At 56.9% G+C, this 27,715-nt stretch overlaps 5 protein-coding genes across 27 annotated transcripts in view; 2 read left to right on the top strand and 3 right to left on the bottom strand.

Moving 5' to 3' along the window:
- Positions 1 to 2,192, bottom strand: part of LOC145532006 (mucin-3A-like) — an 86,627-nt gene extending 84,435 nt beyond the window's left edge. The window contains exon 1 of the mRNA XM_081556213.1: positions 1,928 to 2,192. The gene's annotated coding sequence lies outside the window, so the exon portion shown is untranslated. The remainder of the gene's footprint in view (positions 1 to 1,927) is intronic.
- On the top strand, positions 1,644 to 7,506 carry ACHE (acetylcholinesterase (Yt blood group)). Of its 15 annotated transcripts, none has more exons than XM_081556208.1 (6): positions 1,644 to 1,727; positions 2,838 to 2,998; positions 3,337 to 4,423; positions 5,048 to 5,268; positions 6,069 to 6,238; positions 7,161 to 7,506. In XM_081556208.1, the coding sequence occupies exons 2-6, from the start codon at positions 2,955 to 2,957 to the stop codon at positions 7,280 to 7,282; spliced, it is 1,644 nt and encodes a 547-aa protein (XP_081412334.1). In that variant the 5' UTR covers positions 1,644 to 1,727; positions 2,838 to 2,954; the 3' UTR covers positions 7,283 to 7,506. The 15 variants fall into 15 exon arrangements, with proteins under 15 accessions (XP_081412334.1, XP_081412326.1, XP_081412324.1 ...); XM_081556200.1 differs by having other exon boundaries at positions 4,784 to 5,268; XM_081556198.1 differs by having other exon boundaries at positions 4,784 to 5,268; positions 6,370 to 7,506.
- Positions 7,507 to 7,789: 283 nt separating this feature from the next.
- On the top strand, positions 7,790 to 8,746 carry UFSP1 (UFM1 specific peptidase 1). Its single transcript, XM_081556214.1, has one exon. It carries the CDS (start codon positions 7,790 to 7,792, stop codon positions 8,594 to 8,596), a length of 807 nt encoding a protein of 268 aa, XP_081412340.1. The 3' UTR covers positions 8,597 to 8,746.
- Positions 8,747 to 8,994: 248 nt separating this feature from the next.
- SRRT (serrate, RNA effector molecule) lies at positions 8,995 to 22,710 on the bottom strand. Of its 6 annotated transcripts, none has more exons than XR_014072911.1 (20): positions 22,436 to 22,710; positions 22,029 to 22,168; positions 16,402 to 16,530; positions 16,015 to 16,161; positions 15,574 to 15,762; positions 13,576 to 13,745; positions 13,264 to 13,448; positions 12,979 to 13,077; positions 12,782 to 12,899; positions 12,416 to 12,573; positions 12,032 to 12,093; positions 11,844 to 11,922; positions 11,358 to 11,546; positions 10,804 to 10,977; positions 10,556 to 10,709; positions 10,201 to 10,394; positions 9,841 to 10,011; positions 9,572 to 9,661; positions 9,340 to 9,466; positions 8,995 to 9,202 (listed from the first exon to the last, which is right to left on the bottom strand). XR_014072911.1 is itself a non-coding variant. In XM_081556187.1 (20 exons), the coding sequence occupies exons 2-20, from the start codon at positions 22,148 to 22,150 to the stop codon at positions 9,127 to 9,129; spliced, it is 2,655 nt and encodes an 884-aa protein (XP_081412313.1). In that variant the 5' UTR covers positions 22,151 to 22,168; positions 22,436 to 22,710; the 3' UTR covers positions 8,995 to 9,126. The 6 variants fall into 6 exon arrangements, 5 of the variants coding, with proteins under 5 accessions (XP_081412313.1, XP_081412316.1, XP_081412314.1 ...); XM_081556187.1 differs by having other exon boundaries at positions 9,572 to 9,697; positions 9,855 to 10,011; XM_081556190.1 differs by having other exon boundaries at positions 8,995 to 9,146; positions 9,572 to 9,697; positions 9,855 to 10,011.
- Positions 22,711 to 23,624: 914 nt separating this feature from the next.
- TRIP6 (thyroid hormone receptor interactor 6) lies at positions 23,625 to 27,422 on the bottom strand. Of its 4 annotated transcripts, none has more exons than XM_081556192.1 (9): positions 27,212 to 27,422; positions 26,834 to 27,099; positions 26,617 to 26,742; positions 25,985 to 26,371; positions 25,576 to 25,669; positions 25,299 to 25,468; positions 24,410 to 24,588; positions 24,028 to 24,148; positions 23,625 to 23,895 (listed from the first exon to the last, which is right to left on the bottom strand). In XM_081556192.1, exons 1-9 carry the CDS (start codon positions 27,318 to 27,320, stop codon positions 23,764 to 23,766), a joined length of 1,584 nt encoding a protein of 527 aa, XP_081412318.1. In that variant the 5' UTR covers positions 27,321 to 27,422; the 3' UTR covers positions 23,625 to 23,763. The 4 variants fall into 4 exon arrangements, with proteins under 4 accessions (XP_081412318.1, XP_081412319.1, XP_081412322.1 ...); XM_081556193.1 differs by having other exon boundaries at positions 26,834 to 26,961; XM_081556196.1 differs by lacking the exon at positions 25,985 to 26,371 and having other exon boundaries at positions 26,834 to 26,961.
- Between the last annotated feature and the right edge of the window lie 293 nt (positions 27,423 to 27,715).

Raw genomic sequence — 27,715 nt, 5'->3', positions numbered from 1 at the left:
GGCTATAAGCTGTGCTTCACCTCCTTTATCTCCGTGCTCCAGCCTAGGACCTCATGACTAGAGAAGTCAAGTGAGGCGCCCGCGTGGCACAGACGGTTCGGGAGCTGCACCCCCACCACCCGCAAAAGCCTCTCGTTTCCGAGGCCGGAGCCGCTGCATTCCGCGCCACCTGGTGGCCGCCGCCCGCAAATCGAACGTGGACCCAGCACCGTGTCCCGCGCTAGCAAAGGCCGGTGTTTGTTCCTGCGTGATGGGCGGGCAGACTGGGGGCCGCCCAGCTTGGAGAGCCGTGAACGAGCGGCCCCGGGCGGGGCACGGCTCTAGATTCCCGCGGTCCTCGCGAGACCCCGAGACCCCGCGCCCTGCCCCGCCTCCCCGGCCCCTAGCGACCGCTGACTGCGACTTAGGGCGCTGAGGAGAGCTCGGCGGCCAAGTGAGCGTACGCGCGCGCGCGCGCGCGCGCCCACGCCACGCATCGCCCCGCACTGCCGCGCGCGCGCGCGCGCACGCTCACCCCGAAGCTCGCCCGCGCCGGCCGTTCTCCCACGCAGTGAACGGGCCGCGGGCTCCCGAGCTGGCGGCCCCAGGAGAGGAAGGGGCTTACGTGCGGCGCGCTCCCGTGAGCACACCGCTGCCCCCTTTTTCCACCTCACCTCGGGCGCGGGGACGCCGCTGTGGCCGCACCGTCCCCATGGGTGACTCCCTGTAGGGCGGGACCTGGGTGGGGGGAGGGGGGAGAGTGGTCTGTGCTGCCCAGGCCCCTCTGACCCGGCTAGGGGCGCCCGGGCCAGGCCGCTCCCACCTGCCGGCCGCGGCGACCAATGAGAGCCTGGCCTGGTGATGTCATGCCCCGAGCGGACCCTCGTGACGAAAGCCCGAGGTCACCCGTCAGGGAACCGGCGCGAACCCACCCGCGGGGGTTCCGGAAGTTTCCACTGCGGCAGCGGCGGCGGCGGAATGCTGCCTCGCCCCGCAGCCTCTCCGCGTGCCACCACATTGGCCTTCCTTGTCGGGCGTCCCCGGGTCACCTCTCCCTCCCGCGAGGGGTCTCCTCCCTCTTCGGGGGTCCACTTCCTATCCCGTACTGATCTCCTGTTAACAGCCTCATTCCCACAGGTGTCACCTTTCCTCCACTAGTGTTACCCGGCCCCCTCAGAGGGTCGTCAGCCAAGTTTTCGCGTGCTGGTCCTCCCACGCCACCCCTGCGCTGTCGTGGCCAGGGATGCTCATTTATTCGGCCCCCAGCCCCGACTTGTCCAAGTGCCCGTCTGTCCGTCCGTGAGTGTCGGTCACTGCGTTTGTCTCCCGCTGTCACTGCAGGAGGCCGTCCGCACGTGTCTGTCTCCGCGGGCTTCTTCTGTCCGTCTGCCTGTCCCTGTGGGTGTCTGCTCCGCCGCTGAGGCTCTTTCGGTGGTGTCTGTCAGCGAGTGTCTGTCCGTCTGTCGGCGTCTGTCACTGGAGTCCGTCTGGGCCCCGGGGTCTCTGGGTCTGGGCTCGGAGGGAGGGAGAGGGAGGGGAGGTGGCAGCCGGGGGAGGCGGGGAGGGGCGGGGGCGGAGACAAGGGGCGGGGGCGGGCGGGGGCGGGCGGGGGCGCCGAGCGGCCCGGAGGGGGTGTGTGCGGGGGGCCGGAGGCGGCGGCTGTCAGAGTCGGCTCAGCCTGCGCCGGGGAACATCGGCCGCCTCCAGCTCCCGGCGTGGCCCGGCCCGGCCCGGCCCGGCCGCCTCAGGTGAGTCTTCCGCCCCACCCGGGACCCCCACCACCACCACTCCGGGCAGCGGTCCATTCCGCGGCCCGGGTACAGTGAGCTCCCCGAGGGACCCAGGCCCCCAAACGGGACGCCCCCCTCGCCCCGGAGCCTGCCCAGCGACGCCCCCCGCCGCCCCACACTCATCCTTAACTCTTCCCTCGCCGCCGCCGCATACTTACGGTTGCCCGCGCTGGAGACGGCAGCCCACAGGGCCCGCCGCTGACTCTGCTCCCGGATTCCTGTGGGGACCCCCGACCGCTGCTGCCCCTGCTCTCTCCCAAGTCCGGAGCCCCCCGGAAGATGCCCCCAGCTTGGGGGCGGAATCTGAGCTGCGCAGGTTCCTGGAGTGCGGCTGGGTCCTCCGGGATCCCGCGATCCCAGTGCCCCTGCGCAGCGCCAGCCGAAGCCCCCTCCCAGACGCAGGCGTCCCCCTCCCGCGGGGACTCCGTCTCTATTTTGGGGACAGGGGAGGCTTAGCGGAAGCCCCGAGTTATAATTAGCCCCACTCGGGTTTCCTAGTTAATCTCCATCACCACCACCCAGCTCAGAACGGCGAGGGCTGGGTGAGGGGTGACCGGCGGGAGAGGGGGGGAGTTCCGACCCGGGGAATTTTGATCCCTTGGCTGGAGATGCCGGAACCGCAGCAGCTGCTGCCCCAAAATAGCGCCCCTGCCCCTGCAGCCGGGGATCTCCGGAGCTTCGAGAATACAGGCGTCCCGGCTGGCCCTTCAGACCCCTCGGCAATGCCCGCGAGCCCCCAGACCCCCACCCCAAGTTCCCGGCTCCTGGACTCGGGGCGGGGAGCGCCGTCCTTTTCTCGGTCTCTACTGCCCCCCGCCGGCGGCAGCGTGCACCGTAGCATCGGATGGATGGAGGACTTGAGTCCTGGGGGGCCAGGGCTGGCGAGCCTGTTGTCTAAAGCTAGGCGAGCGGGGTGCGCAGTAGACGGGCACACGCCGGTACCAGTGCGCTGTGTCAGACAGTGGATGAGGCGGGGCTGGGTGGGGCAGGGTATGGAGTAGGCAGGATTTGGGGTACCCCGGGGCCTGTAACTCCCACACCGTGAATGCCCAACCCATACCCCTCCAGGGCCCGGCCCTGGCCAACTGCGGGAGAGGCTGCGCCTTCACGCCACCTCAAGTTCCCCCATCGGGCGCCTCCCGTCAGTGAGGGCCCCGCCCCTGTCGGTGGCCTGGGCCTCTAATTATGGTGCCTCCACTGGGCCCAAGGCGGTCCACTGGGGGAAGGAGGTGAGGGCAGTGGGTTCTGCCTGGCGGGAGGGTATTGCTGGGCAGGTCTGTCTCTGTTCCCTGCATTTGTCTGTGTGTGTGTGTGTGTGTGTGTGTGTGTGTGTGTGTGTGTGTGTGTGCGCGCACGCGCGCCTGTGCCTGATCTCTGTCCCCTCTAGCTTCTTCTATGTCCTTGTCTCTGCCTGTCTTCCTCCCTCTCTCCACTCTCCTCCTCTCTGCCAAACTGCCCCACCTCCTCTGCCGCTCAGTGATAACCCCTAGGCAAGAGTGTTACCTAATCATCTCCTCCCTCCTGGCAGCCTTGAGCCTTCACCCTCTGCCTTTCTTTCTCCCAGCAGACGCCTGCCTGCCCTGGCAGCCATGAGGCCCCCGTGGTGTCCCCTGCACACACCCTCCCTGGCTTCCCCGCTCCTTCTCCTCCTCTTCCTCCTGGGAGGAGGGGCAGAGGCCGAGGGCCCAGAGGACCCAGAGCTGCTGGTGATGGTGCGTGGGGGCCGGCTGCGGGGCCTCCGCCTAACGGCCCCCAGGGGCCCTGTCTCTGCTTTTCTGGGCATCCCCTTCGCAGAGCCACCTGTGGGCCCCCGTCGCTTTCTGCCACCGGAGCCCAAGCGGCCCTGGCCAGGGGTGCTGAATGCCACGGCCTTCCAAAGCGTCTGCTACCAATATGTGGACACCTTGTACCCCGGCTTTGAGGGCACCGAGATGTGGAACCCCAACCGTGAGCTGAGCGAGGACTGCCTCTACCTCAACGTGTGGACACCATACCCCCGGCCTTCGTCCCCCACCCCTGTGCTCGTCTGGATCTATGGGGGTGGCTTCTACAGCGGGGCCTCCTCCCTGGACGTGTACGATGGCCGCTTCCTGACCCAGGCCGAGGGGACTGTGCTGGTGTCCATGAACTACCGGGTGGGCGCCTTTGGTTTCTTGGCCCTGCCAGGGAGCCGGGAGGCCCCAGGCAATGTGGGGCTACTCGATCAGAGGCTGGCACTGCAGTGGGTGCAGGAGAATGTGGCAGCCTTCGGGGGGGACCCAACGTCAGTGACTCTGTTTGGGGAAAGTGCAGGTGCCGCCTCCGTGGGCATGCACCTGCTGTCCCCACCCAGCCGGGGCCTGTTCCACAGGGCTGTGCTGCAGAGCGGGGCACCCAATGGGCCCTGGGCCACGGTGGGCGTAGGAGAGGCCCGCCGCAGGGCCACACTGCTGGCCCGCCTCGTGGGCTGTCCCCCGGGTGGGGCTGGTGGCAATGACACAGAGCTGGTGGCCTGCCTGCGGACACGGCCAGCTCAGGATCTGGTGGACCATGAGTGGCACGTGCTGCCTCAGGAAAGCGTCTTCCGCTTCTCCTTTGTGCCTGTGGTGGACGGAGACTTCCTCAGTGACACACCCGAGGCCCTCATCAATGCTGGAGACTTCCATGGCCTGCAGGTGACTAGTGGCTAGTGGGTGGAGCTGGTTCGTCTAGGCCTGTTCTCCCACCTGCCCCTCCCCTTGGGGACCCAGGCATGAGGGTGCCTCCAGACCCACTCCCAAAGGCCCGGGCTTCTGGGCCCCATGGCCCCCTCTTCTTCCCTGAGGGCTCCATCCCAGGGTGGTCAGAGGGACAGAGAGGAAAGGAAATGTGGGTATATTTTCTCTTTCTCTCTTTCCCTTCCCCAATCTCAAACTCTCTTCCTCCCTGGTTCTGGGTCTATAACTCTTCATCTCTCTGGCTCTTTGTCCATCTGTTTCTGTCTGCCTGTCTGTCTGTGCTTCCCCTCCCCCGACCCCTCCATCCTGTCCCCCCAGGTGCTGGTGGGTGTGGTGAAGGATGAGGGCTCCTATTTTCTGGTTTATGGGGCCCCAGGCTTCAGCAAAGACAACGAGTCTCTCATCAGCCGGGCCCAGTTCCTGGCCGGGGTGCGGGTCGGGGTCCCCCAGGCAAGTGACCTGGCTGCCGAGGCTGTGGTCCTGCATTACACAGACTGGCTGCACCCTGAGGACCCAGCACGCCTGAGGGAGGCCTTGAGTGATGTGGTGGGCGACCACAACGTTGTGTGCCCTGTGGCCCAGCTGGCTGGGCGACTGGCCGCTCAGGGCGCTCGCGTCTATGCCTACATCTTTGAACACCGCGCATCCACGCTCTCCTGGCCCCTCTGGATGGGGGTGCCCCACGGCTACGAGATCGAGTTCATCTTCGGGCTCCCCCTGGAACCCTCGCTCAACTACACCATCGAGGAGAGAACCTTTGCCCAGCGACTGATGAGATACTGGGCCAACTTCGCCCGCACAGGGTCAGCGGTGCTGAGGGAAGGAGGGCCTCCAGAAGCCAGGGATAAACAGAGAGGGGGAGATAAGCAGGCACAGAAACAAAGGGCCAAAGAGAGAGGGCAAGTTCACAAAGGAAAGGAGACAAAGAGGGAGTGAGAGAATGATAAAGGAGACCCCGAGAAGGGAAGGAGGAAGGCAAGGTCCTGAGGATACAAGGACAGAGCGGAGGGATAAAGGAGTCACCGTAGCAGATAGGAGCATGGACTGTAGAACTGGATCAGCTGGACTGGTGATGATTTTATTAGCTGTCTGATGAAGGGGACCATAAATATCCCCATTACCTGGGTGTCAGCAGAAGTAATGATGTTCCTAGAGCTATGACTGGGCCTGGTTATAGAGAAAGGGCTCAGTAAATCATAGCAATTTTTTAAATGGGAGAAACAAAGATGGAGCAGAAATAATTGAGGGTAAAGAAGAGGAACAATGGGGAGTTCCCTGATGGTCAGGTGGTTAAGACTTCGGGCTTCCACAGCAGAGGGTGTGGAACTATTGCATGCAGAGTGCGGCCAAAAAAACCAAAAACAAATCCCAAAGAACAAGAATAGGAACAACAGAAAGAGGGAGGGCAGGAGGAAGGGAGAGACCCTAGAGGACAGAGCACACTGGAAAAGAGAAAGGATTAACGAGGTGGTGGGAGGGAGGGGATGGGCTCTCCCGGGAGCTTAAGAGGGCAGGGCAGGGGTCAGGAAGCAGGCTGTCACCTCCTACTCCCCATCTCCATTCCCCAGCCCCCAGGGGCTGAGCCTCCCCTTTCCTTCCACAGAGACCCCAATGACCCCCGGGACCCCAAAGCCCCACAGTGGCCACCGTACACGGCAGGAGCGCAGCAGTACGTGAGCCTGAATCTGCGGCCGCTAGAGGTGCGGCGAGGGCTGCGAGCCCAGGCCTGCGCTTTCTGGAATCGCTTCCTGCCCAAACTGCTCAGCGCCACCGGTACGCCGGGGCCTGCGGGCAGGGGCTGGGCGGAACGGGGCAGCGGGTGGGGAGGGGCGTAAAGGGACGTGGAGAAGGAGAGAGAGGGGACTGGGAGCCGGCCGGGTGTAACCCCTCTCTTCTCCCCCCAGCCTCGGAGGCCCCCTGCACCTGCTCAGGCCCCGCCCACGGGGAGGCGGCCCCGAGGCCCAGGCCCGGCCTCCCCCTGCCCCTCCCTCTCCTCCTCTTTCTCCTCCTCTCCCCGCTCCTGCGGCTGTGACCACGGCCTCTCCCCTCTCCGGCCTCAGGGCCCCCCACCCCCTCCTCTAAAGAGTGGTCGGATCGTGGGGAAGGGCCTCATTCAGGGATCTCCGACCCAGCGCCCCCTCCCTCTCCAAACCGAGAAACTGAAACTAGACAGGGAAGGGCGGGAGGAGGGGCGGGGTGGCGGTACACCTACGACCCATCTCAGGGACCCACACACCTTCATTGTTTAAATGGAAATGAAAAAGCCAATTTTCTTTTATTTTTTATAAAATTATTCTCTGGAGCCTGAGCTCGGTGTTGGGGGGTGAGGGAGGCCCTGGGGCTAGATAGCACCCCCTAGTGGAGCTATAAACGCCAACCATTTCTGTCTCTTCTCTTTTCCCCACCAACCCACGGACCTCCTCCTCTGATCCCTTCGGTCCTCCTGTCTTCCGGTCATCTTTTCCCCTCCCTCCTCCTTACCGCCATCCTTCTCTGGCTCCGCCTCTACCCTCGCCCGCCCTCTGGTCTTGTCTTTCGCATATTCTCCTGATCCTCTTTCCACCACCCCACGTGGTCGCCTGCATTCTCCTTGTCCTCTCTGAACTCACGCTATCCCCTCTCCAACCCCTGCATGTCCGTTCCCGTTCTTCCCCATGTCCTACCCCCACCCACTTGCCGGGCACTCTGGCCGCAGACACGCTGGACGAGGCGGAACGCCAGTGGAAGGCCGAGTTCCATCGCTGGAGCTCCTACATGGTGCACTGGAAGAACCAGTTTGACCATTACAGCAAGCAGGATCGCTGCTCAGACCTGTGACCCAGGCGGGACCCCCACATCCCCTGCCCTGCCCCCTCCGCCTGGCCCCTCAGCTGTATATACTATTTATTTATGGGCTGGGATATTACACGGAGGATCCCTAGACCCTGCTCACCCACCCCCGACTTCCCCGTGGGGCTCCCGGCCCTCTGCATGCCTCAGGCCGAGCCCCCTCCCCCGCGGTGCCTTTGCCCTCTGGGCTGCCAATAAACTGTTAACAGCCACGGGAGTGTGCGCGACTGGGGAGCCGGGGTCCGGCAGAATGCTACAACCACTGGGGCGGAGTGAATAAAGGGGTGGGTGCTAAAGTCGGAGCGGGGAGAGGATGCTGGAAGCAGCATACCGTCTTCCCAGCCGCCGCAGCCGGTAGGGCCCGCCCCGCGAGTGGGAGCTCACGCCTGCGCAGTGAGGCCAGCGGCGCGGGCGCGGCGGTGCATTGTGGGAGACCCAAGGACCTGCTTGGTCCTCACCGCCGCGATCGCGCCATGCGCTGCTACCCGGGGCCAGATGAGCGACCCCGGGGCCCTTGCGCAGGTGCTGCCTGCGGTCAGCCCTAGACTTGGGGCAGAGAAGAAAGCGCTGGAACCTGGAGTTCGCGCCGCGCTGCCTGGAGGACGCACCTGTCTGGCCCGACAACCGCCGCTCCCGCCCACCGCCCTGGAGCTGCTGAAGGACGTCCACCTGGGCCTGGCCCCGCCTGGCCGCGGCCCCACTCGCCTTGCCCTCCTCTCTGGCCACTACCTCTACTACCACTACGGCTGCGACGGAGTGGACGACCGCGGCTGGGGATGTGGCTACCGCACTCTGCAGACGCTGTTCTCGTGGCCAGAGGGCCGGCCCGTGGGCGTACCCAAACTGGCTGCAGTGCAGGCGGCCCTGGAGGACATGGGCGACAAGCCCCCCGGGTTCCGGGGCTCTCAGAGCTGGATCGGCTGTGTAGAAGCCAGCCTCTGCCTGGACCATTTCGGGGGTCCCCAAGGGCGACTGTGTCACGTTCCCCGTGGAGCAGGGCTTCAGGGGGAACTGGAGAGGCTGTACTCCCACTTCGCAGGGGGCGGGGGCCCTGTAATGGTTGGCGGGGATGCAGATGCCCAGTCCAAGGCTTTGCTGGGAGTATGCCTGGGCCCAGGTACCGAAGCCTACGTCCTGGTGTTGGACCCTCACTGCTGGGGTGCTCCGAAGAACCCCCATGAACTACAGGCTGCTGGTTGGGTGGGCTGGCAAGAGGTAAGCACAGCCTTTGACCCCCACTCCTTCTACAACCTGTGCATGACCAGCTGTAACTCAGAAGAGCAGAACTGTGCCCTGGACTGAGGCTAAGTTCCCAGCACTGAGCAGCCTCTAGCCCTGTACACATTCATCCACCCTCATTTCAGAAGCAGAGGCTGCCTAATGTCAGACCCCCAGGAAGTCCCAGCAAAGCCTGGGACCTTTGTTGTCAATAAAGTGGCAAGACCCAGCTAACCACGGCCCCAGCAATTTTGGGGGAGAATTCGGGGAGGTCTATATTGTAATATGTATACATATATATATATATTCTGCCTGCAATGCAAGAGACCCAGGTTCGATCCCTAGGTCAGGAAGGTCCCCTGGAGAAGAGCATGGCAAGCCACTCCAGTATTCTTGCCTGGAACGGACAGAGGAGCCTGGTGGGCTACAGTCCGTGGGGTCACAAAGAGTGAGACACGAACAAGCAATGAACACTTCATATATACTAAGCCAAGAGTCACCACGCAAGTGCTTTTACTGGCAGTAGGGCTGAACGTACAAAAACTTCTCAGAGCTGGATAAGACAAGGCAGTCACAAGTACAGATGATACCAGGAGTGAGGAAAAGTAGGTGAGTCAAAAGAAGTCCACGTCATCTGGAGCATCCAGGTCACGGTATTCCACAATGGCCCGTGGGTCTCCACGGACCATCCTGTGCGGTCAGAAAGAGTTAAGATGGGGTTAGAGTTGAGGGTCTCTGAAAGAGTTAAGATGGGGTTAGAGTTGAGGGTCTCTGAAAGGGAGTTTCCAGAGGGCCAAGAAAATGTAACCATCTTAGCCCATTCTCACCTGTTTCGAGGTTTCCCAGGGTAACCTCCCTGGCCTCGGAAGGCATCATAGTTCCCTCGGCCAGCACCATAGGGAGCGTGGGGGTATGGGGGTCCTCCTGTGGGGACTGCAGGGCGAACAGCACCAGCTAGGAAAAAGATCAGGAGAGTGGAAACACTGTGACCTCAACTATACCCTAAATTTTCTTTCTCCCAGCCCCAGTTCAAGTACTTCAACTCCCTCTTACACTTACCTCCATAGCCCAAGATGGGGGGCCTGGGCTGACCATAGGGCATCAGGCCCTGGGGAGTCTGGTGTGGGTAGGGAAGTCCCGGGGTCAGACCTGGGGGGAGTACAACAAGGACAGGAACATGAATTACTGCGGGGGGGGGGGGGCGGGGAAGAGGAGAGACAACTAGCTTTTGGTAATACGGCCTGAAAGTGGGGGAGAAACTTAGGTCTTACCAGTTAGAACCAGGAGTCTTTGAACAATCAAGGGACAGGGATGGGGCAGACCCTCACGGATCGTATCTTACTCTGGGCAGGGCCTGGTGGCTGAGCCGGCTTGATCTCGGGCAGAGCAGGGCGCTTGGCATCAGTGAGAAAGTTGTTAAAAAAGGCCACCTCCTTCTTCACTTCCTCAATCTTTTCTGCATGCTTATTGAAGATATGTTTACGTACAAACTCGGGGCCCTGGGTGAAGCGAGGAGGGGATCAGGACAGAGTAAAGTGTGAGCTCCTTCGCTGCCCAGACCCAAGCTTCAAGGACAGTCCTCCCCTCTCCAATCCCAGTGAGCACTTCCTCCCCAGGCTTGAGGAGGCTTCCTGGCTCAACCCTCTCTTCCCACTGCCCTAACAACACAACTCTCTGTCATCACAGACCTTGAATTTCTTGCCACTGAGAGGGCATAGCCACTTATCCTTGCCCAGTTCCTGGGTGTTGGAGGTCACAAACTTTTCCACTTCCTGTTCAGGGTCTTTGCGACCCATCTTCTGGGCCTCTTCCTCTGAGAGAGATTCTCGCACACTCAGCAGTGGAGTCAGTTTCTCCTCAAATGTCTTCTGCCACTCTAGGACTGCGGTTGGGGTACAGACAGGAGCAGGTTGGAGAAGGGAGCCAGGAGGAGGGGATCGGAGGAGAGGGTGGCAGAGCACTACTACCAGAGCAGAGCCGAGGCCAGAGGCAGCCGAGAGCAAGAGAAACCAGGGTGGGAGCGGTGCGGAGCGGGGAACTCACCTTCCCCGTGACTGATGCGGTTGGGTGGCATGGGCCCTCGAACGTGGATGATGCCACAACGGTTGGGCATTTCATCCTCATTGGGGTACTCGCATGTGTTATAATAATCCAGGGAATGCACGATGCGCAAATAGAGGAGGAGTTTGTCCAAAACCTAAGAAAAAAGAGAAGCGGTGGATTCACTGCTCCTGCCCCTTTACCACCCGAGCCAGGCCCTCCCACGCCCCATGCTCCACCCCGACTGGCACCTTGATCAGCTTCTCATCCCGTTCCACGTTGATTTCTGCGGGGTTCCCTTCCTTCGGAGGCTCCTCGGGAGGGGCGCCCCCACTGCTTCCCAGCAGCTCCTCCTCCTCAGCGCTCACCTCCTCAATCAGGTAGTCAGTGATATTCTTCAAGATCGGGTTCTGCGAGGGCAGACTCTGGAAGGGTGAGAGATGAGGTGAGAGAGGCAGACAGAACTCTGCAGGGCAGCCTAGGAACCTTCGCATTTGAAAAGGCAAAGTGGGGCAGAAAGGAGTTCAGGACTCAGCTGGCCTGTTACCTCTCCCTTATTATATTTTAATATTTTGTATTATATTTATAATATAATATTACATTTACATGTCTGTTCTGCCTTAGCCCATAAATAATCACTACCGTCAATCTGTTTCATTGGAGCTGAAGGTGCTGCCCAGGAGAAGGGCAAAGACGTGGGTGGGTACAAGGGGTCAATGCTACAGATCAGGTAAGGCCAGACGTGCCCACATTTAATGAGGTGGTACCAGCGGCCTTTTAAAAAGCTTCAGGAGCTGTCACTGACCGCTGGCAGGGGAGGCGTCCCAGGCTCTGAGGCCCAGAGCTGGGTCCTGTCATCCAGTGTATGGATCAGCTTGGCTGCCAGCTTGATGTCGTTGCGCACGATTTGCTTGTGCTGGGTGATACCATTGATGTTGCGGACGCGTCGAGTCAGGTCTCTGTTCACGCCAGGGCTCAGCTCACACTCCCGGAGCTGGAGGGAACAGAAAGCTCACCAACTCGCCTGAGAAAAGCCACTAGAAGACTGGCCCAACTGAGCACGCTAGTGATCAGACCGAGTCCCCCTGAGGACAGGGACCAGGATGTCTTGTTCACTCCAACAGTCTCAGAGCCACACCCAGAGACAACTGCATGCAGTTCACGTGAGCAGACAACATGGATGAAATAAGGATTGGATGCATGAGGCTGTCAATGAACAAAGGAACGAGACTGTGCGGAGCGTGCGAGGCCCTACTTTCTCTTCCTCAACAGCCCCACTCCCAGCACTCACTCGGATATTCTGCAGGTTCCAACAGATCTCCTTAATGTTCACGCTGCGGTCAAAGGTCACCCAACCACGGCGGAAAAACCTGAAGAAGAAAATGCCCACGTAATCCTGGGATGGAGGTGATGATGGCCACTCATCTTCCCTAGACCTTTCCCCAAGGTATCCAGGGTCACGCCTCCCCCCCACCTCACCTCCTCTCCGGCTGGGGCTCCGATAACGCCACACGCATGAAGCCTGGATATCGTTTACAAAGCTGGAAAAGCAGAGAAACAGAAACCCTACCTAGTGATTCAACGATTTACTTCTTCCTCCAATCCCTATGTCCTCAGAACCCTGGGGAACTGCCTTTTCATCTTTCTTTGGACTAGGAAAAAAACAAAACAAGGGCTTAGGAATAGCAGCAGTTGAAAGCAAATGCTGCAGTCAGGGCCGGCCTCTTTGAAGGGTGTGGGCCCAGGAGAAAGGGACCTCCCTGTTAGAGAAATAGGGACGTGTGTACATCAGAAGCAGTGCCAGGTTCCCTTCTCCCTGCCGTCCCCACCCAAAGCCTGGGTGTCATCCCTGCCCCCACTCACAGAAATGATCTCAGCCTGGGAGATGTTGGGCGCGATGTTGCGCATGAAGAGAGAGCACGTCTTATGCAGGGGTCGGGGTTTGCATTCCAGCCCAGGGGCGTCCTTAGGCTTCTCCCTCTCTTCTTCCTTGGGCTTCTCCTTTTCCTTGAGTGTTTCATCTATGCAGGAGGCAGTGGGAGTTGGCGAAAATTTAATGTTGGGTGAGGGGAGGATAGAGAAGTTACAGAGAAGTTGTAAAGCCTCCCCCGACCAGTCTCTCCCAAAAGGCCCCCCCTCCTTATCAATTTCACCCACCTCTCGCCTCCACACCAGCCCCCTCACCCTCCCCAGCACCATCAGTAGGAAGAGACTGAAAATAAAACCTACCAGCCTCCTCCTTCTCCTCCTCGGCCTGGCCACTTTCAGACTCTGACTCCGACTCGGACACACTGCCTTCATCAAAGCTGTCATCGCCACTGTGCTTCCTATTTCGCTTTTTGCTGCTCTGTGAGACCCACAGCAAGAAGGGGAGTCAGGTACCAGGACCCAGCCCCGACTGCAACCATGTCCAAGCGAGAACCTACCTTTTTGGCTTCTTTCTCAGAGTCTTCCTTCTTCTCTTCTTTGTCCCCATCACCTTCAGACTTCTTAGTTTTGTCATCACTAGAACTGTCATTTTCAGCCTATATAGGTAGATAAATCACCAGGAACATCGCTCTCCTTCAGCCTTTTTCAGAGGGCCCTGCCCACCCTCCAGCAGCTCAGCCCACAAGTTCACCTCTCGCCCACCCAATACCCCACCCCGTCAAGCGGCTCCATTTCCCGCCCCCAGGCCTCATAGACAGCACCAGAAGCCCCAGCACTGAGACCTGTTTGCCGTCTTCTTTCTTGTCATCCTTTTCATTGGCCTTGCGCTCTCCGTCGCCCAGGCCTGGTCCAACCCGGCCTTCCTCTTTCTTGCTGGGCTCCCCAGGCTTTCCTGCCTGTTCCTCCTCCTCCTCCTGCTCCAGGATCCGCAGATCATTCTCTGTACCTCCTTCCATCTTAATCACAGCTACCAACACAGGGAGCAGAGGTCACAATCCAAGGGTCCTTGCCTTCTGCCTCTGGCTTTCTATCAATTTTCATCTTCAGCCAAGACCCTGGTCACCAGACAAGTCCACCCCTCCCAATCCACACACCTGCATCCAGCATCTTGACAATGGCGTCAGCTTTGTCTATGTCTAGCAGAAGATTATCAAACCAGCCACTCTCCATGAGGGACAGGAACACCCTTAGTCGGTTTTGCAGGGCCCCTCGGGCCTCCTGCCGACGCTTCCCCACCTCATCTGGGTGGTACTTAGACCGAAACCTGAGAAGGGGGGAGGGAAGAGCCAAACAGTCACTGGAGGCCAGAGCCAGGGCATGGGGAGGGGCCCAGGAAAGTCAGGGCACAGCCCCCATCCTCTCACACCCACAGAAGATCATAAAAGCGGAGATTTTATGGAAGGGGTGCACCTGAAACCACCCAAACCCCCCGAAAGGAACCAGAGGTTATGCTCTGAGAAGATCTGGGGGAGAGCCAGGAACTAAGAGCTCTGGATTATGGAAAGAGTATGACTACAGGGGGAGTCAGGGCTGGAGGCAGACTGACTGCCCCAAGTGTCTGGGAAACACAAATTTTAAGGAGTGTAGTTTCCCACAGCTTCCCAGGGTAACACTAAAGAAACAGTAGGTCCCAAAGAACCTCCCTCTCCTTGCCAACCCCAAACTAGAATCATGAAAAGGACTGCTCCCACCAGCTCCCTCCATCCCTTGGTGGAAGACAGGGAAACCTGAAATCACCAGAAAGGAAAAGCCACAAAAGGCAGGACACCTTTCTCCCCCCTAGGGAAGATAAGCAGCTGGTGAAGGGACAGGGAAAGACCAAAGGGAGAAACTGAGGTGCCCTTATAATCTCAGGTACTGCCCACAGGGGTCAAGAGAGGACAGGGATAGAGGGTTAGGGTAGAGAATGAAAAAGAAAACACTTAAAGTAGGACCCTGGGCAGGAGGGGGCGGGGAGGACAGAAGAAATTAGGATATGCAAAGAAGAAAGGGCAAAGTGTGAGAAAGTCCCAGAACAAAAACAAGGAGGAAAACTAAAGACCAAACGAAAACTAGGAAAAAACAAAAACCAGTGGAAATAAAGTGTTAGACAGGAGCAAGAACGGAGACAGAGAAAGGATGAAAGGTTTATGAGCGAGTAAGACAAAGACATGGGTTAAGAAGAAAGAGGAGACAGTGACAGAACAGAACCACAAGTTGAGCAGAAGAGGAAGGGAAAGCCGCAGGCGTCACCTCCAGGATCTTTACCTTGGCCGCTTGGTCAAACAGAGCTCAAGATTTAACTAGCCGCGCCCAGGGCCCATGCTGGCTGGTGGGCCACCGGCTGGCTCCTGGCTGGGGCGCCCGGCCCGGGTGCCCCACCCCCGCGGGACTCCGCGGTGGGGGCCCTGACTGACTAGCTGCCTGAGCAATCACATTCAGCTAAACCGCTGCATTGTGCACAACGGTGCCCTGCCTGTCTGCCTGGCCCGGGCAGCGCGGTCAGCCCAGGGGGCTCATGTATGGGCTGGGTATGGTGGGGGTGGAGGTGGGTTTGCTCCGAGCTCCGTCGATGAGCGGGTGTAGTTCCCAGTTCTGGCTCTTTTCAAGGAGGAGGAGCAGAAAGAGGATGAGGAGGAGGAGGAGCAGGAAGGGGGGAAAAGATGGTTGATTAAAATTAAAACATCCACAAAAGGAAAAAAATCAAAATTCTTTTTCTGTCAAATGATCCTGAGAGCTTTGCTTTTCTTGTCTGGATTCACTCGTTGCTTTTGGGAGGACGCCACCGCCACACAGGGTACCGGCAATCAGGGATGGCGGTGACCCCACAGCAAGGGGGAGGTGGTGCGTCTGCTGCCCCAAAGGAACAGGTGGCTCTGGCCAGCTGCCTGGAGGTGGCTCACTCACCGAGGACGGCGGGGAAGGGAGATGGGGGGGGCTGTGGCGGACATGGAGGTGAGGAGACCCATCAGCCAGGGCTGGCACACTCCCCTCCCCCGCCCCCAGAAGTGCTGGATTGGGGGAGATGGGGAGAGGACAGGGCTGCAGGCTCCACTGGCGGGGCCAGGGGAAACATGCCAGGGATGGGACGGCAGGCGAGGAGGGGCACTCACCACTCCTCATCCTTGTGAGCCAGGAAGAAGTCCTGCATCTGCTGCCTCCGGAAGTCCAGCTTGTAGTCGTTGTAGCGCTTGACCGCCTCAGTCTCATCCACAGCGTCATCCAGAGACAGGAGGAACTCCTTGAAGGTCTTCATCACGGGGGGCGGCACGCCCAAGTCAATCTCTGCTATGCTGCCCAGCCTGGGGGGGCAGGGGGATGCGCCAGTCAGGAAGTCTTGAATGTGGGAGAAGAGGGTGGGGAAATGGGGGGTGCCAAGGCAGCCAGCTGCCCTCTCCCTTTGCCCACCAGGACCATCACCCGAGGCACCAACGGCTGCCACTGCCCACTGGCGCTCTTGTGTGCCCAACCCAGTTCTCCCGGCTTCAGCCACCCCAATCATCCCCAAGTGTGGACCCCCTTCTCCCGGGCCCCCCCGGAAGCGCAGGTCTCACCTGGCCTGGATAGGCAGAACAGGGTGCTGCACGATGTGGACGTCTGGGTGGCCCCAGGGCTGAGGGGGGCCATAAGCTGGGCCCCCACCCCCCCCAGCATAGGGCATCTCATAGCCACTGTGGTATGGGTCAGAGCTGTGCTCATCCCTGAGGGTGGGGGACACAAAAGTCAGACGGAGAAGGCAAGCATCTCTCCAGAGGACAGAGGATGGGACCGAGGGAGGGGTGCACGTGGACTGCGGTCTCTCCCACATGGGCTTAAAGGGACCAAAAGAGATGACTTGAGGGGAAGTCTGAGCAAAGGAAATGACCGAGAAAGTTCTCAGCAGAAGTGAGGGAGGAGAGCTGAGGCCCGGAGAGAAGACAGAGAGACTGTTGCCATCTCACCAGTCTCGCCGCATGCGCTTCTGTGGGGGGCTGAGTTCATGTCGGGGAGGGGAGAAGCGCTCTCGCCGATTCCGGTCATAATCACGATATTCGCCCCGACTGCGGCGCTCCCGGCCACGGTCCCACTCTCTGGAGGTAAGAACAAGTGGCGGTAAATACGACGACACAGCTGGGTATCCCAAGATCACACTCCTGGACGCGCTCTTTCTATCCTATCTGAGTTGTTGTTCAGTCGCGAAGTCGTGTCCGACTCTTTGCAACCTCATGGACTGCAGCACGTCAGGCCCCTCTGTCTTTCACTATCTCTTAGTTTGCTCAAATTCATGTCCACTGAGTCGGTGATGGTCTCTAACCTTCTCATCCTCTGCTGCCCCTTCTCCTTTAGCCTTGAATCTTTCCCAGCAGCAGGGTCTTTTCCAATGAGTCGGCTCTTTGCATCAGGTAGCTGAAGTACTGGATCTGAGACACCCAAACTAAAAGCTGGAAGCTGTATTCCAAAACAACCCTCTAAGCGGAACGACTTGTCTACTTCCATCACTTAAGCCACTACCCACAAATTGATGGCTCGTCAACTCTTCCTCCAGCCTGGCCTTTTTTCTGAACTCCAGACCAACGTTACCAACCCCTATTATTGTCATCTCCAATTCAACGTGATCAGAATCAAGCCTGTTATTTCCATCGCTATGGACCCAAACTTGCCGCCCCCCGCCCCCACAGTTTCCCACTTTCAGCTGTACCAACAGATTGCCCCGCATCCAGTTATCCAGGGTCACTCTCACTGCTAACTTGTTATCAGCTTATTAATTCTCTGCCTCAAACCCGACGAAGGCTGTCCTTTTCTCTGCCATTCCCATAAACTCAGCCCAGGTCCATGTGCCCTGGTCCTGGCCACTTCTCCTTTTAAATGAAGCCTTGGTTTGTATTCCCTACCTCTGGTCTCTCCTCTTCCTCCTCTCCAAGGTCAAAGGGCTCTATCTCAAACACATATGCGAACATGTCATGCCCATGCTTAAATTTAAAACTTCGGTTCCTGGCAACCATTCCAGATTCTCTACCAATCACCAGTGAACCCCATCTCCATCTTAACAAAAGAAAAGCCTCTGCTATAACCCAGTAGTTCTCAAACTTTTCAGTCTTGGGACCTCCTTACACTCTTAAAAATTAAAGAGCTTTTGCTTATGTGAGTTATATTTATCAACATTTAACTGCATTCAAAATTAGAACAGAAAAAAAAAACTATTAACTTTGAAGTTACACAGTAATACAAGTCATGTATCTGTACAAGAAATGGCTATTTTCCAAAAAAAAATTTTAGTGAAAAAAGCTGCACTTTTTCATTTACAAATGTTTTCAAGGTCTAGCTTAATTTTAAAGGAAACAACTGGGTTCTCAGGGTATATGCTTCTCCATTCAACCTTATGTTAAGATACATTGTTTGGTTGGAAAACGTGAAGATCTGGCCTCACAGTGATATGTACTTGAGAAAGGGAGTACTTTAATAACCTTTTCAGATTATTGGGGATATTCTGCTTCTTTGGTTTGGCTGTGCCATGCAGATTTTGAGATCTTAGTTCCCCAATCAGAAATCCAACCTGGGCTCTCGGCAGTAACAGCTTAGAGTCCCCAACCACTGGACTGCCAGGGAATTCCCTATCACTGTTTTTGATACTCTCCAAAACTTGGCAAGAGATAGTATCTTAAAGGCTAGTTGCAATGTTGAATCTGAAACCAAATCAATGAACATTTTGTACTCTGCTACATTAAAGTTCATTGTTCTACTTTGCTCTTTTAATGGACCTTGGCACATCTCCTTACACAGTATTAAAATATAATCATTTAGTATCACTACCTATCTCACCATAAATCTTTAAAGCAATGAGAAACTAACAAACTGACATTGTAGATAGAAGTTTTCCAAAATTTTAGTTTTCACTGGAAAGTCCCACTTTCTTATTGGCAACAAAACTGACAATTTTCCTTAAAGTAACAAGTGGTTAGACAGCAGCACCAACTCAATGGATATGAATTTGAGCACACTCCACGAGACAGCGGGGAACAGAGGAGCCTGGCGTGCTACAGTCCATGGGGTCACAGAGTCGGACACGACGACTGAACAACAAGAATAGCAAGTTCTCTTAGCTTTTATTCCCAAGAAAACGTCTACCAAAAACCCAAGTATGAATAAGCACTGTTTGACAGCCATCCGTTCAGGTAAAAAACAGAAACAGCATCTCACAGGGTTGGGGAGGAGGGATCAGGGCTGTTAATTCAGCTCACAACTCAATCCCACAAAAGCTCCTCCTCAAGATAAACACTATACTACAGGCGTGCAGGCTTAGTCGCTCAGTCATGTCTGATTCTTTTCAACCCTATGGACTCTATCCTGCCAGGGTCCTCTGTCCATGGAATTTTCCAGGCAAGAATCCTGGAGTGGGTTGCCATTTCCTACTCCAGGAGAACTTCCCAACCCAGGGATCTAACCCCATCCTTGCAGCCGGATTCTTTACCACTGTGCCACCTGGGAAGCCCAGGTGATACTATATGCAGAAGTGGTTTATGCATACTTCCTATTCATCACATGTATTAAAAACTATATTAAGAAGTTAATCTAACTTAATAAAGTTTAAAATTGTTATTGCTTCATCAATGACAGTACATGAAACTTTTTATTAAAAACTGGTACCAATGCTTTGATTTGTGCTAGGGCACCAGCAGTTTTACTCACCACTGCTAGAGCACCAAATGTCAATACAGTGAAAGCAACAATACTAACTTAGCATTACTATAAAAAGTTGCAAGCTAGTAACAAATGCTTGGAGAGGGTGTAGATAGAGGACCTCCCCCCTACACTGCTGGCAGGAACCTAAGCTGTTTCCAGCCACTATGGAAAACAGGATGAAGGTTCCTCAAAAGACTGATATCACACTTCCCATATGATCTAGCAATCCTGCTTAGTCACTCAGTCGTGTTCGCCTCTTTGCGAACCCACAGACTGCAGCCCGCCAGGACCCTCTGTCCATGGGGATTCTCCAGGCAAGAATACTGGACTGGGTTGCCAAGCCTCCTCCAAGGGATCTTCCCAATCCAGGGATCGAACCCAGATCGCCCACACTGCACGTGGATTCTTTACTGTCTGAGCCACCAGAGAAGCCCTATTCCTGGGCATACACTCAGACAAAACCGTAACTCAAAAAGATGCATGCAACCCTATGTTCGTAGCAGTACTATTTACAGTAGCCAACACATGGAAACCTTCTAAATGCCCACCTACAGAGGGATGGACAAACCAACATGGTGTATAGTATTCACAAAGGAATGCCACTTAGCCATAAAAAGGAATGAAATAATGCCATTGTAGCAACATGGATGGACCTAGAGATTATCATATTAGGTGAAGTAACTCAGAAAGAGAAAGACAAACACTATTATCACTTACATGCCGAATCTAAAATATGACACAAACGAACATATCTATGAAACAGAAACAGACTCAGATATAGAGGACAGACTTGTGGTTGCCAAGTGGGGAGGAATTGAGTGGGAGTTTGGCGTTAGCAAGTGCAAGCCATCATATATAGAATGGGTAAGCGACAAGTTTTACTGTATAGCACAGGAAATTATTTAGTACTCTGTGATAAACCATAATGAAAAAGAATTTTTAAAAAAGAACAAAAATTTTAAAAGACAAAAAACAGCTGTAGGCTCATAGACCTCTGAGGGATTTTGAGAACCACTACTCTAAAAAAACTAGAACATACGTTCTTTTCTGTGAACATTATGTCCCCAACTCCACGCTGTACACCACACCTGTGTCTGAGGAATTCCCACTAACCTTTCCAAACCTTGCTAAGTGTCCCTTTCCTGTCAGCCTCCCACACACCACCTCCACCACTTCTCCCCTCCCTCAGATCTGTTCCCTCAACATTTCACGTCTTCATCATGACCTCTCATAGATGAATATATTCACTTACAGCACATACCCAAGGCCATTTTGCCCCACACTCCAAGCCCCAGACTGTCAACTCTTTAAGGACAATAACTATCCCTTGGCCATCTTCAGAATTCAGAAGAATGCCTTTACTTGTCTTCTGACTTTTTTTACACCTTTATTTGCATTAATTTTTTGCGGCATTTATTCCCGGGCCGTAAGTTTTTGTTCCTTCAGTTTCTTCTGAGATATCTTTTTCTTCTGGGCGGCCTCCTTTTCTGGTTTAGGAACAAGCTGTTCTTTTTCAGTAAGGATCATCTCAGCATGGCAAGCAGAGCTCATGTACAGGGTGATCCAACACTCAAGGTTGGATCACCCTGTACATGAGCTCTGTAAGTCCTGCATAACATCCTGGGGGCTTTGCTCACCTGGATGTGCTCAATAACCACAAAATCTACATCTAAGCCCACAAGTTCAGCATTACTCTGCATTTTTGAGCATGTGCAGTAAAAATTCAGCACTCTCTCTGGGCCACCGACCCTGTGTCCAGCCTCACTGCTTGGCCTGTGCACACCTACCAACTCCACCGTTACGACAGAACGGCACACACTGCTTCTTTAAAGCGACATCCTTCAGATACTTAGTGGGTTTTCAGATATGCAGACCCTTAATTGCCTGGGCAGTTTCATGAGTGTTCTTAAAGTGAACACGAACATTTGACCCTCCTGATCTGTATGACTTTGTGGGGTTTTCTGGGTCAAGTGAATAGCGCACCATTTTTAGAGGTCACCCCAGGCTGCTTACCAGAAGAGCGTCTTCTGACTTTCTTAGAAAAATAGTAAAGAAAACAAGGTGCCGCAGACAGTCTCCACAGTGAAGAGATACGTTGAGTGAAACACTGAACAGCTTACTAAACTTCTTTTTCAAGATGACACTGAATGAATAAATGCTACCTCAATAAGCCACCTCAAACTTTTTTTCTGATAACCTGTTTCCAAATCAAGTCTGTGATATCAACTCACTGACTAGATACTTGTGATGTTCCTTAGATAAAAATCTTCCTCAATTCCTCTAAACAGCAACTATTTAACGGAAAAACCTCAACTTTAATCTACTCCAGAACATCCCAGAAAGCTAATCACTAGCTACGTCAAACCTAATCAATTAATCCCATCCATGGATCACGGATGGCATCACCAACTCAATGAGTCTGAGCAATCTCCAGGAGTTGGTGATGCCCGGGGAAGCCTGGTATGCCGCAGTCCATGGGATTGCAGAGTCCGACCCTACTGAGCAACTGAACTGATCACTGTTCAAAGAACTCTTTCTGATTCCAGGCTACACTATTACAAGAAATTTAATCATATCCTGATAGAGAACTAGTCTGACAACCTCTCCAATCAAGACAATTCTGTATTATTACTTTTTTTCAGACAACTTTCTGGGTGTATAATTTACAAACAATAGAATGCACACATAAACACTGCTTTTTCCTACTCAAAGTCTTACCTCTGTTGCTCTGATCTTCTGGACATTTCAAAAATTAAGCCACAGAGCAATTAGGTCGAACCACATGAAACGGTCAAGAACGAGCGATTTCATATGGCTTGACCTAATAAAGCTTTAACGAAAATGCAATGAAACCTGAATGTCCGACAATAAAACCGGGAGACGAAATCAAGAAAAAACTGTGTCTTACCGGTCATTCCAATCATCCCCTCGACGTCTTTCATCTCTCTCCCGGGAACGGTCGTAGTCGCTGCGCTCTCGTCTAAACTTGTCCCTGCGCCTTCGATCATACTCGTCATCACTGTCACCCATGGCGCTGGCTGAGGGAGCCTGGAATCCGGAGAGGGATAATCTGGGGGTTCAACAATGACGACAGGCGCAGGGGACCCCACCCCACCCGCCTTGGCAGCAGCATGCCCGCCTCCCTCCACAAAGGCCAGCCCTCCGCCGACCCCGCCATCATAAGGCCGCGGCCCCTGCAGCTGGAGGCCTCTGGACTCTACAGTCGCCCCAGCGGCCTCCCCGCCCAACCGCAAGCCCCTCTCCCTGCTTCCCGCCCCTGCCCGACTCTTCCCGCTCCAGGCCCCTCCCCCTCACCTGGGAGCGGTCGCGGCCGTTAGTCTCGCGGTCCAGCCAGCAGGTTCTCTGGGAGATCTGGGCCCGCCCCTTGCCTCGGGCGCGCGACCGGGACGGCGAGGAAGGTGAGAGGGAGACTAGGGGCTCTGGGCGACGGGGCCGAATAGACGCGAAGAAACCGGGACAGCCGAGGATGGACGGTCGGCGCGCGCAGCTCGAGCTGCGCCTGCGTCACCCGCAGACCAGCGCAGGAACCACACACTTCACCCAGCAGGGCCTGATGGAGAACTAACTCTGAGAGGGAAAGGCGGGGAGCACCGGGGGCTGATGGGAAGGGGCGGGCACCCAGAAGTCTCGCGCGCTCTGCGGGACGAGAACTGTGCGAGCGAGAGGAACTACGGGAGCCGGGTGGGACCGAGCCTCGGGAGGGCGGTAGACCCCCCTCCCCCCTCTGGCCGTGAGGGAGTGCTTCCTCCCGCCGAGGTCGGAGGTCGCGCTTCCCCGGATGTATCCGAAGTCTAAACCAGTTGGCATTCAGCCACTTTCCCCCTATGTTTAATCGCGGAGCCCACCGACTTCATCAGGAATGGTTCTCCCTTGCGCAGGGGAGAGGTTTAGAGACTCCTCCGTTTTCGCGGATACAGCAACCATTTTAAAGCATTTCCCACCATTTTGTGATCCCACCAGAGAACCAGCCTTTATTGGTCGTCAGTATGCGCTACCTGCAAAACCCATTGTTCCTGCTCTTCTTCCACAAAGGCACCCCATCTTTAAGTAAAAGTGGCAGACCCCAACCAGCACCTTTATGAGATCGGTTGTAGGTTGTGATCCTGACCGCCAAGCAGGATCTGGGCTGCCCCAGATTAAATGCACCACCACCCCAGGGATAACAAAAAAGTCCTTGTTCAGTGAGTTGAGTGTGAAGACTTTAGGAAATGCTGCCTTTCTTGCACATACTGCAGCCTTGTTCCCAGGGTTTGGGGGCGGGTTGGTGGGGAGTGTCTTTACAGAAACTACTTTTAAAAGAGTGTACAATGCAGTTGCAAAAAACTGGCCCAGGAGTAGGAAGACCCTTCTGATCTTGGTTCTGCCATTTGGGAACGATGCAACCTGAGGCGCTCACTTCTCAGCTAAAAATGCAGGCCAGTCACCACAGCCTGCTTGTGTTAGGCTGATGTGAGAATTTCAGATGAGACAACAGACTTCAAAGTGTTTTGTAAACTCTGGCGGGATTGTTATTTCATGACTGGAGGACGAGGAGACAGCATTTGGTGACAAAGTTATAAAGGTAGTTGTCAGGGAGGGTGGTGGATGGGAAGGGAGGGCACAGCAGGTGCTCCTGGGGAGACTCAGCAGTCAGTGGTGACGGTGGCCGAGAGCTCCTGGATACGCCAGGCACTGCAGGCCTTGCACAAGATGTGCCCATCCAGCGGGTAGCAGCCCTGACACTCACCCTCAGAGGAGAGCAGCAGCCCACACTCCTGTTCAGAAAGAAGCAACAGCTTTCCATCAGGCCCGGACCTGTGAGATCCTTCTCCATCATGCTTTACCACACCCAGCACCCTGGACCCCAATAACCCTCCCCCCCGCCCCTGTTGCCCAGGCCCCCCTACCTCACACTTGTAACAGCCAATGTGAAAACTGCGATCCAGAGCTACGATTCGCACGGTCTCCTCCTGACCTGGCTCAGGCATGATGGCCCCACCACATACTGAGCATCTTGGGGCAAACTTCCTGGGGGCGGAAGGGAACCCAGGAGGCTGTCAAACCCCAGGGTTGGAGGGGACTAACAATGGAGCCCAGAGAAGGTGGGACGAGGGAGGGGACGAGAGAGGCCAAAGGTAGGTAGGGTTTTGGATCTCAGGGAAAGAGAGAATGAGGCACAGCCAGGGTTGCCAAACAGGAGAGGCTGGTACTGCGATAGGAAGGAGATGTGAGGAAGATGGGAAAGACCAGCCCAGACATCCTGAGACAGAAGCTGGGGACCTGGCTGACCTGTGGAAGTCCTCAATGCAGTGGATCTGGCTCGTGGCATCCACAGTGAAAGGAATGCCATCGAGGCCGCGGTGGCAAACCACACAGGTGAAGCAGCCCGGGTGGTAGGCCTTCCCCATAGCCCGCAGAATCCGGTCCAGGATGGGCTGGGAGCACGTGGAGCACTTCTCCAGGGTGGCCTGGCAGGAAAGAGGGTAGGAAGGTCAGGGGCTGGGGAGACCCACAGGAGCGCTTACAGGCATCCGGCCAGCCCACCCATCTTATTTCTGTAGCCCCCTGCATGGGATTCGGTGAAAGGTGACCTTGAACAGATCTGAGTACTGACCCCAGCACTGCAGCTTCCTGGACAAGTTACTTAACCTCTCTGAGCTTCATTTTCCTTCAGTAGTAGTATCTGCTTCACCGGGATATTGTGGGAATTTAGCACCTTCCTGTAAATCTAAAATAAATGCCTGGGACTTCACTAGTGGTCCAGTGGTTAAGAATCTGCCCACCTAGGCAGGGGACGTGAGTTCGATCCCTGGTCTGGGAAGATCCCATATGTCTCAGAACAACTAAGCTCATGCATCACAGCTACTGAGCCTACACTCTAGAGCCCGTGGTCTGCAACAAGAGAAGCCACCACAATGAGAAGCCCACGCACCGCAGCTAGAGAAAGCCAGCTGGCAACAACGAAGACCCAGCGCAGCCAAAGATAAATAAAATAAATGCTTCACACGTATGAGGGAACATCGTCCTTCCTCTCCAGCAGCCAGTGTATAGCTACTTGCTTCATTCATCCCTTCTTCTCGTTTATCAGTGTCAGTTCCCCTGCTTCAAGCCCTATTCCTCTAGTTTCCAACTAATTTATTGTAGTTGGATGGGAGCCCTCCCGGCCCCCACCACTCACCACATAGCAGCTCTCACAGTACGCCCTCCTCTCCACGGCATAGAAATGCTGGCCCCGGAGCTGGGCCCGGCATGTAGAACACGCAAAGCAGCCCACGTGGAAGACGCGATCCAGGGCCACCACCCCGGCACCATCCCCGACCACGTCTTCTCCACAGCCACCACACCGGCCTGGGGACGGGGAGGGATAGTGTCAACCTCCTTACAGGCCGGGAAGCCGGATCTGCTGTCCATCTGACGCTGCAGTCCCACCTCCCCGAGGTCGGGGGTCAGCTCACCAAAGTACTCCCCACTGGGCGGGTGGTTCATGTCGTGCACCAGCTTCTTGGTCAGCCTCTCAAGCTCCTCCTCGGGAGGCTGGCTCAGGGGAACCTGGGAGGTGAGACTCAGGGGTTTGGCCCTACCTCTAGCTCCCAGCGCTGTCACCAAGGGTCCCAAAGGTGACCAGACCGTACTACGCCGAAAGCTTATCAGAGAACAAGTCCCAGCCCAGGGTCCAGGGGAGCCCCTCTGGGAGCCAGGGTGTAGATCTAGGCCTCTCCTTCTTTTAGCCCTGACCTGCCCCACATCCACAGGGGATCCAGAGCCCCAACATCCCAGACCTCCGACATTAACCACCCCCGCACCCCACCCAGTCAACATCCAGTTGTCTTTGATGGACCCAAAATCCCAGGGCCCAGGGCTTACCTGGGACCCGCACCCGCCTCCTCTTGCGCCTGCAGGGCCAGAGACCCCCGCAGCCTCCTCCTTAGCCCCCGACCCTGGCTCACGGTGACTCCTGTAGCCAGCCCCCCAGACTTCACCTCGGCCTGGGAGAGGAAAGTGGGGGCCAGGGGAGGGCCCGGAGGCCTGAGAGGCCCCCCGCCTGGGAGGGCCGCAGCCTCTCACGGGTTGTGCCACCTTCACTTGCACAGGGAAGGCAGGGCCGGCAGGGGTGCTGGCCGTAGCATAGGAGGCCGGAGTGGGGCTCCCATAGGGGGACCCTGGGAGCAGCGGGGGAGGAAGCGCCCCTCCATTCGGCCTCAGGGGACCTGAGCCTGAGCGGTAGGCAGGGGGCTCAGAGGGCTCGTAAGCCTGGGGAGAGACGCAGAGGGGGAGTGAGCTGGGCCCATTTCCAGGACACCCATCTGTAGGCACCCCCCCACCCCTTGGGGCACCCAGGCAAGAACCAGCTTTGACAAAGGCCGAGAGTGAGCATCCCTCACATGGAGCTTGTGGGGGGGGTAAGGAATGGGGGGGGATTCAGAGTAGGGATCAGGCTGTGGGGGGAGGGGCAGAGGACAAGGATGAAAGGGGCAGGAGCAGGACAGGGGAGTCACCTGCTGGTCAGGCCGCCGCGGGGTGTGACTTCGACCCCCATCCAACTCAGCCAGCATGCTGGTCAGGGAGTCTATCTCAGCATCCAGACTTCCCGGGCGCAAGCCCCCCCTGTCTGGAGGGAGGCCCTGGGGAGGGAGCAAAAAGCAGGGAGAAATGCGATTCACACGGTCTCCCCTCCTGCCCTGAATCGCCCCATCCCCCAGTGCCCGTGCTCACCTGTGAGTGCTGGGGTGCTCCGTGGCACCCCACCCAGGCCAGCCCCCGGTCTTCCGGTCCCCCAGGGGTCTGGTAACACTGCTCAGAGGGGAGGGGGCAAAAATTGACCCGGGAGTGGGGCTGGAGCGCTGGGGTGAGGGAAGAGAGAGCCAAGGTGGGGATGAGAAAGGACAGGGTGACGACGCTTGCGGAGGCCACCGTCTTGGGTCCCTCTTCGCCCCTCACCCTGCACCTGGGGTCCGAGAATGGGGCCGGGGCAGGAAGGGCTGCGAGGGGAAGGGGCGGCAGGGGCCTGCTCAGCAGGGCGTGGACGCCACAAGGCAGACCTGAGAGCGCTGGTGGCCCAGGGGCCTGTGGGCCTCACTGGGGCTGCCTTACCTGCTCCGTGGGCCGGGGGCGGCCCTGAGGCCCCTCGGGGGAGCGCTCTCCCCTGAGGGGCTCTGGCGGGCTCCGGCTGCTTCGGGGGGAGCCAGGTGGGCCCGGACATGGTCTGAAAAGGGGTCTCCAGACAGCGGGTCGGGCCCCACAGAGCCCCGGGGCTCTGACTTGGATCCCTTCTTCCGTCCCACACCTCGCTTGGGACTCCAGGAAAGAAACTTTTTCTGGCTTTTTTTTTTTTCCCCTTCCTCCCCAATTTTGGGGATGGCCACGCCCCCGGTGACATCATCGCATTCCTGGGGGAGGGTCACGTGGCCCCCTAGGCCCTAAACTGCCGTCCCTCCCCGAGTCCCTCCCCGAGTAGGGCCCCCTCCTGCGAGCAGGGAGCGCTTTCCTCGGGAGCCCCAGAGTCCGGGGGCTGCCGGCAGCCTGCATCTCCACCAGCACCCCCCTACCCCTAGGCCGGCGCCCCGGGTCCCGCACGTGGCCCCCTCCCTGCTGGGA

The sequence above is a fragment of the Giraffa tippelskirchi genome, chromosome 13, assembly GCF_054371585.1.
Source record: "Giraffa tippelskirchi isolate mGirTip1 chromosome 13, T2T-mGirTip1v1.2.pri, whole genome shotgun sequence".
NCBI classification, from domain to species: domain Eukaryota; kingdom Metazoa; phylum Chordata; class Mammalia; order Artiodactyla; family Giraffidae; genus Giraffa; species Giraffa tippelskirchi.
Note: the sequence above shows the minus strand (reverse complement) of the source record. Positions and strands in the feature narration are given on the sequence as shown.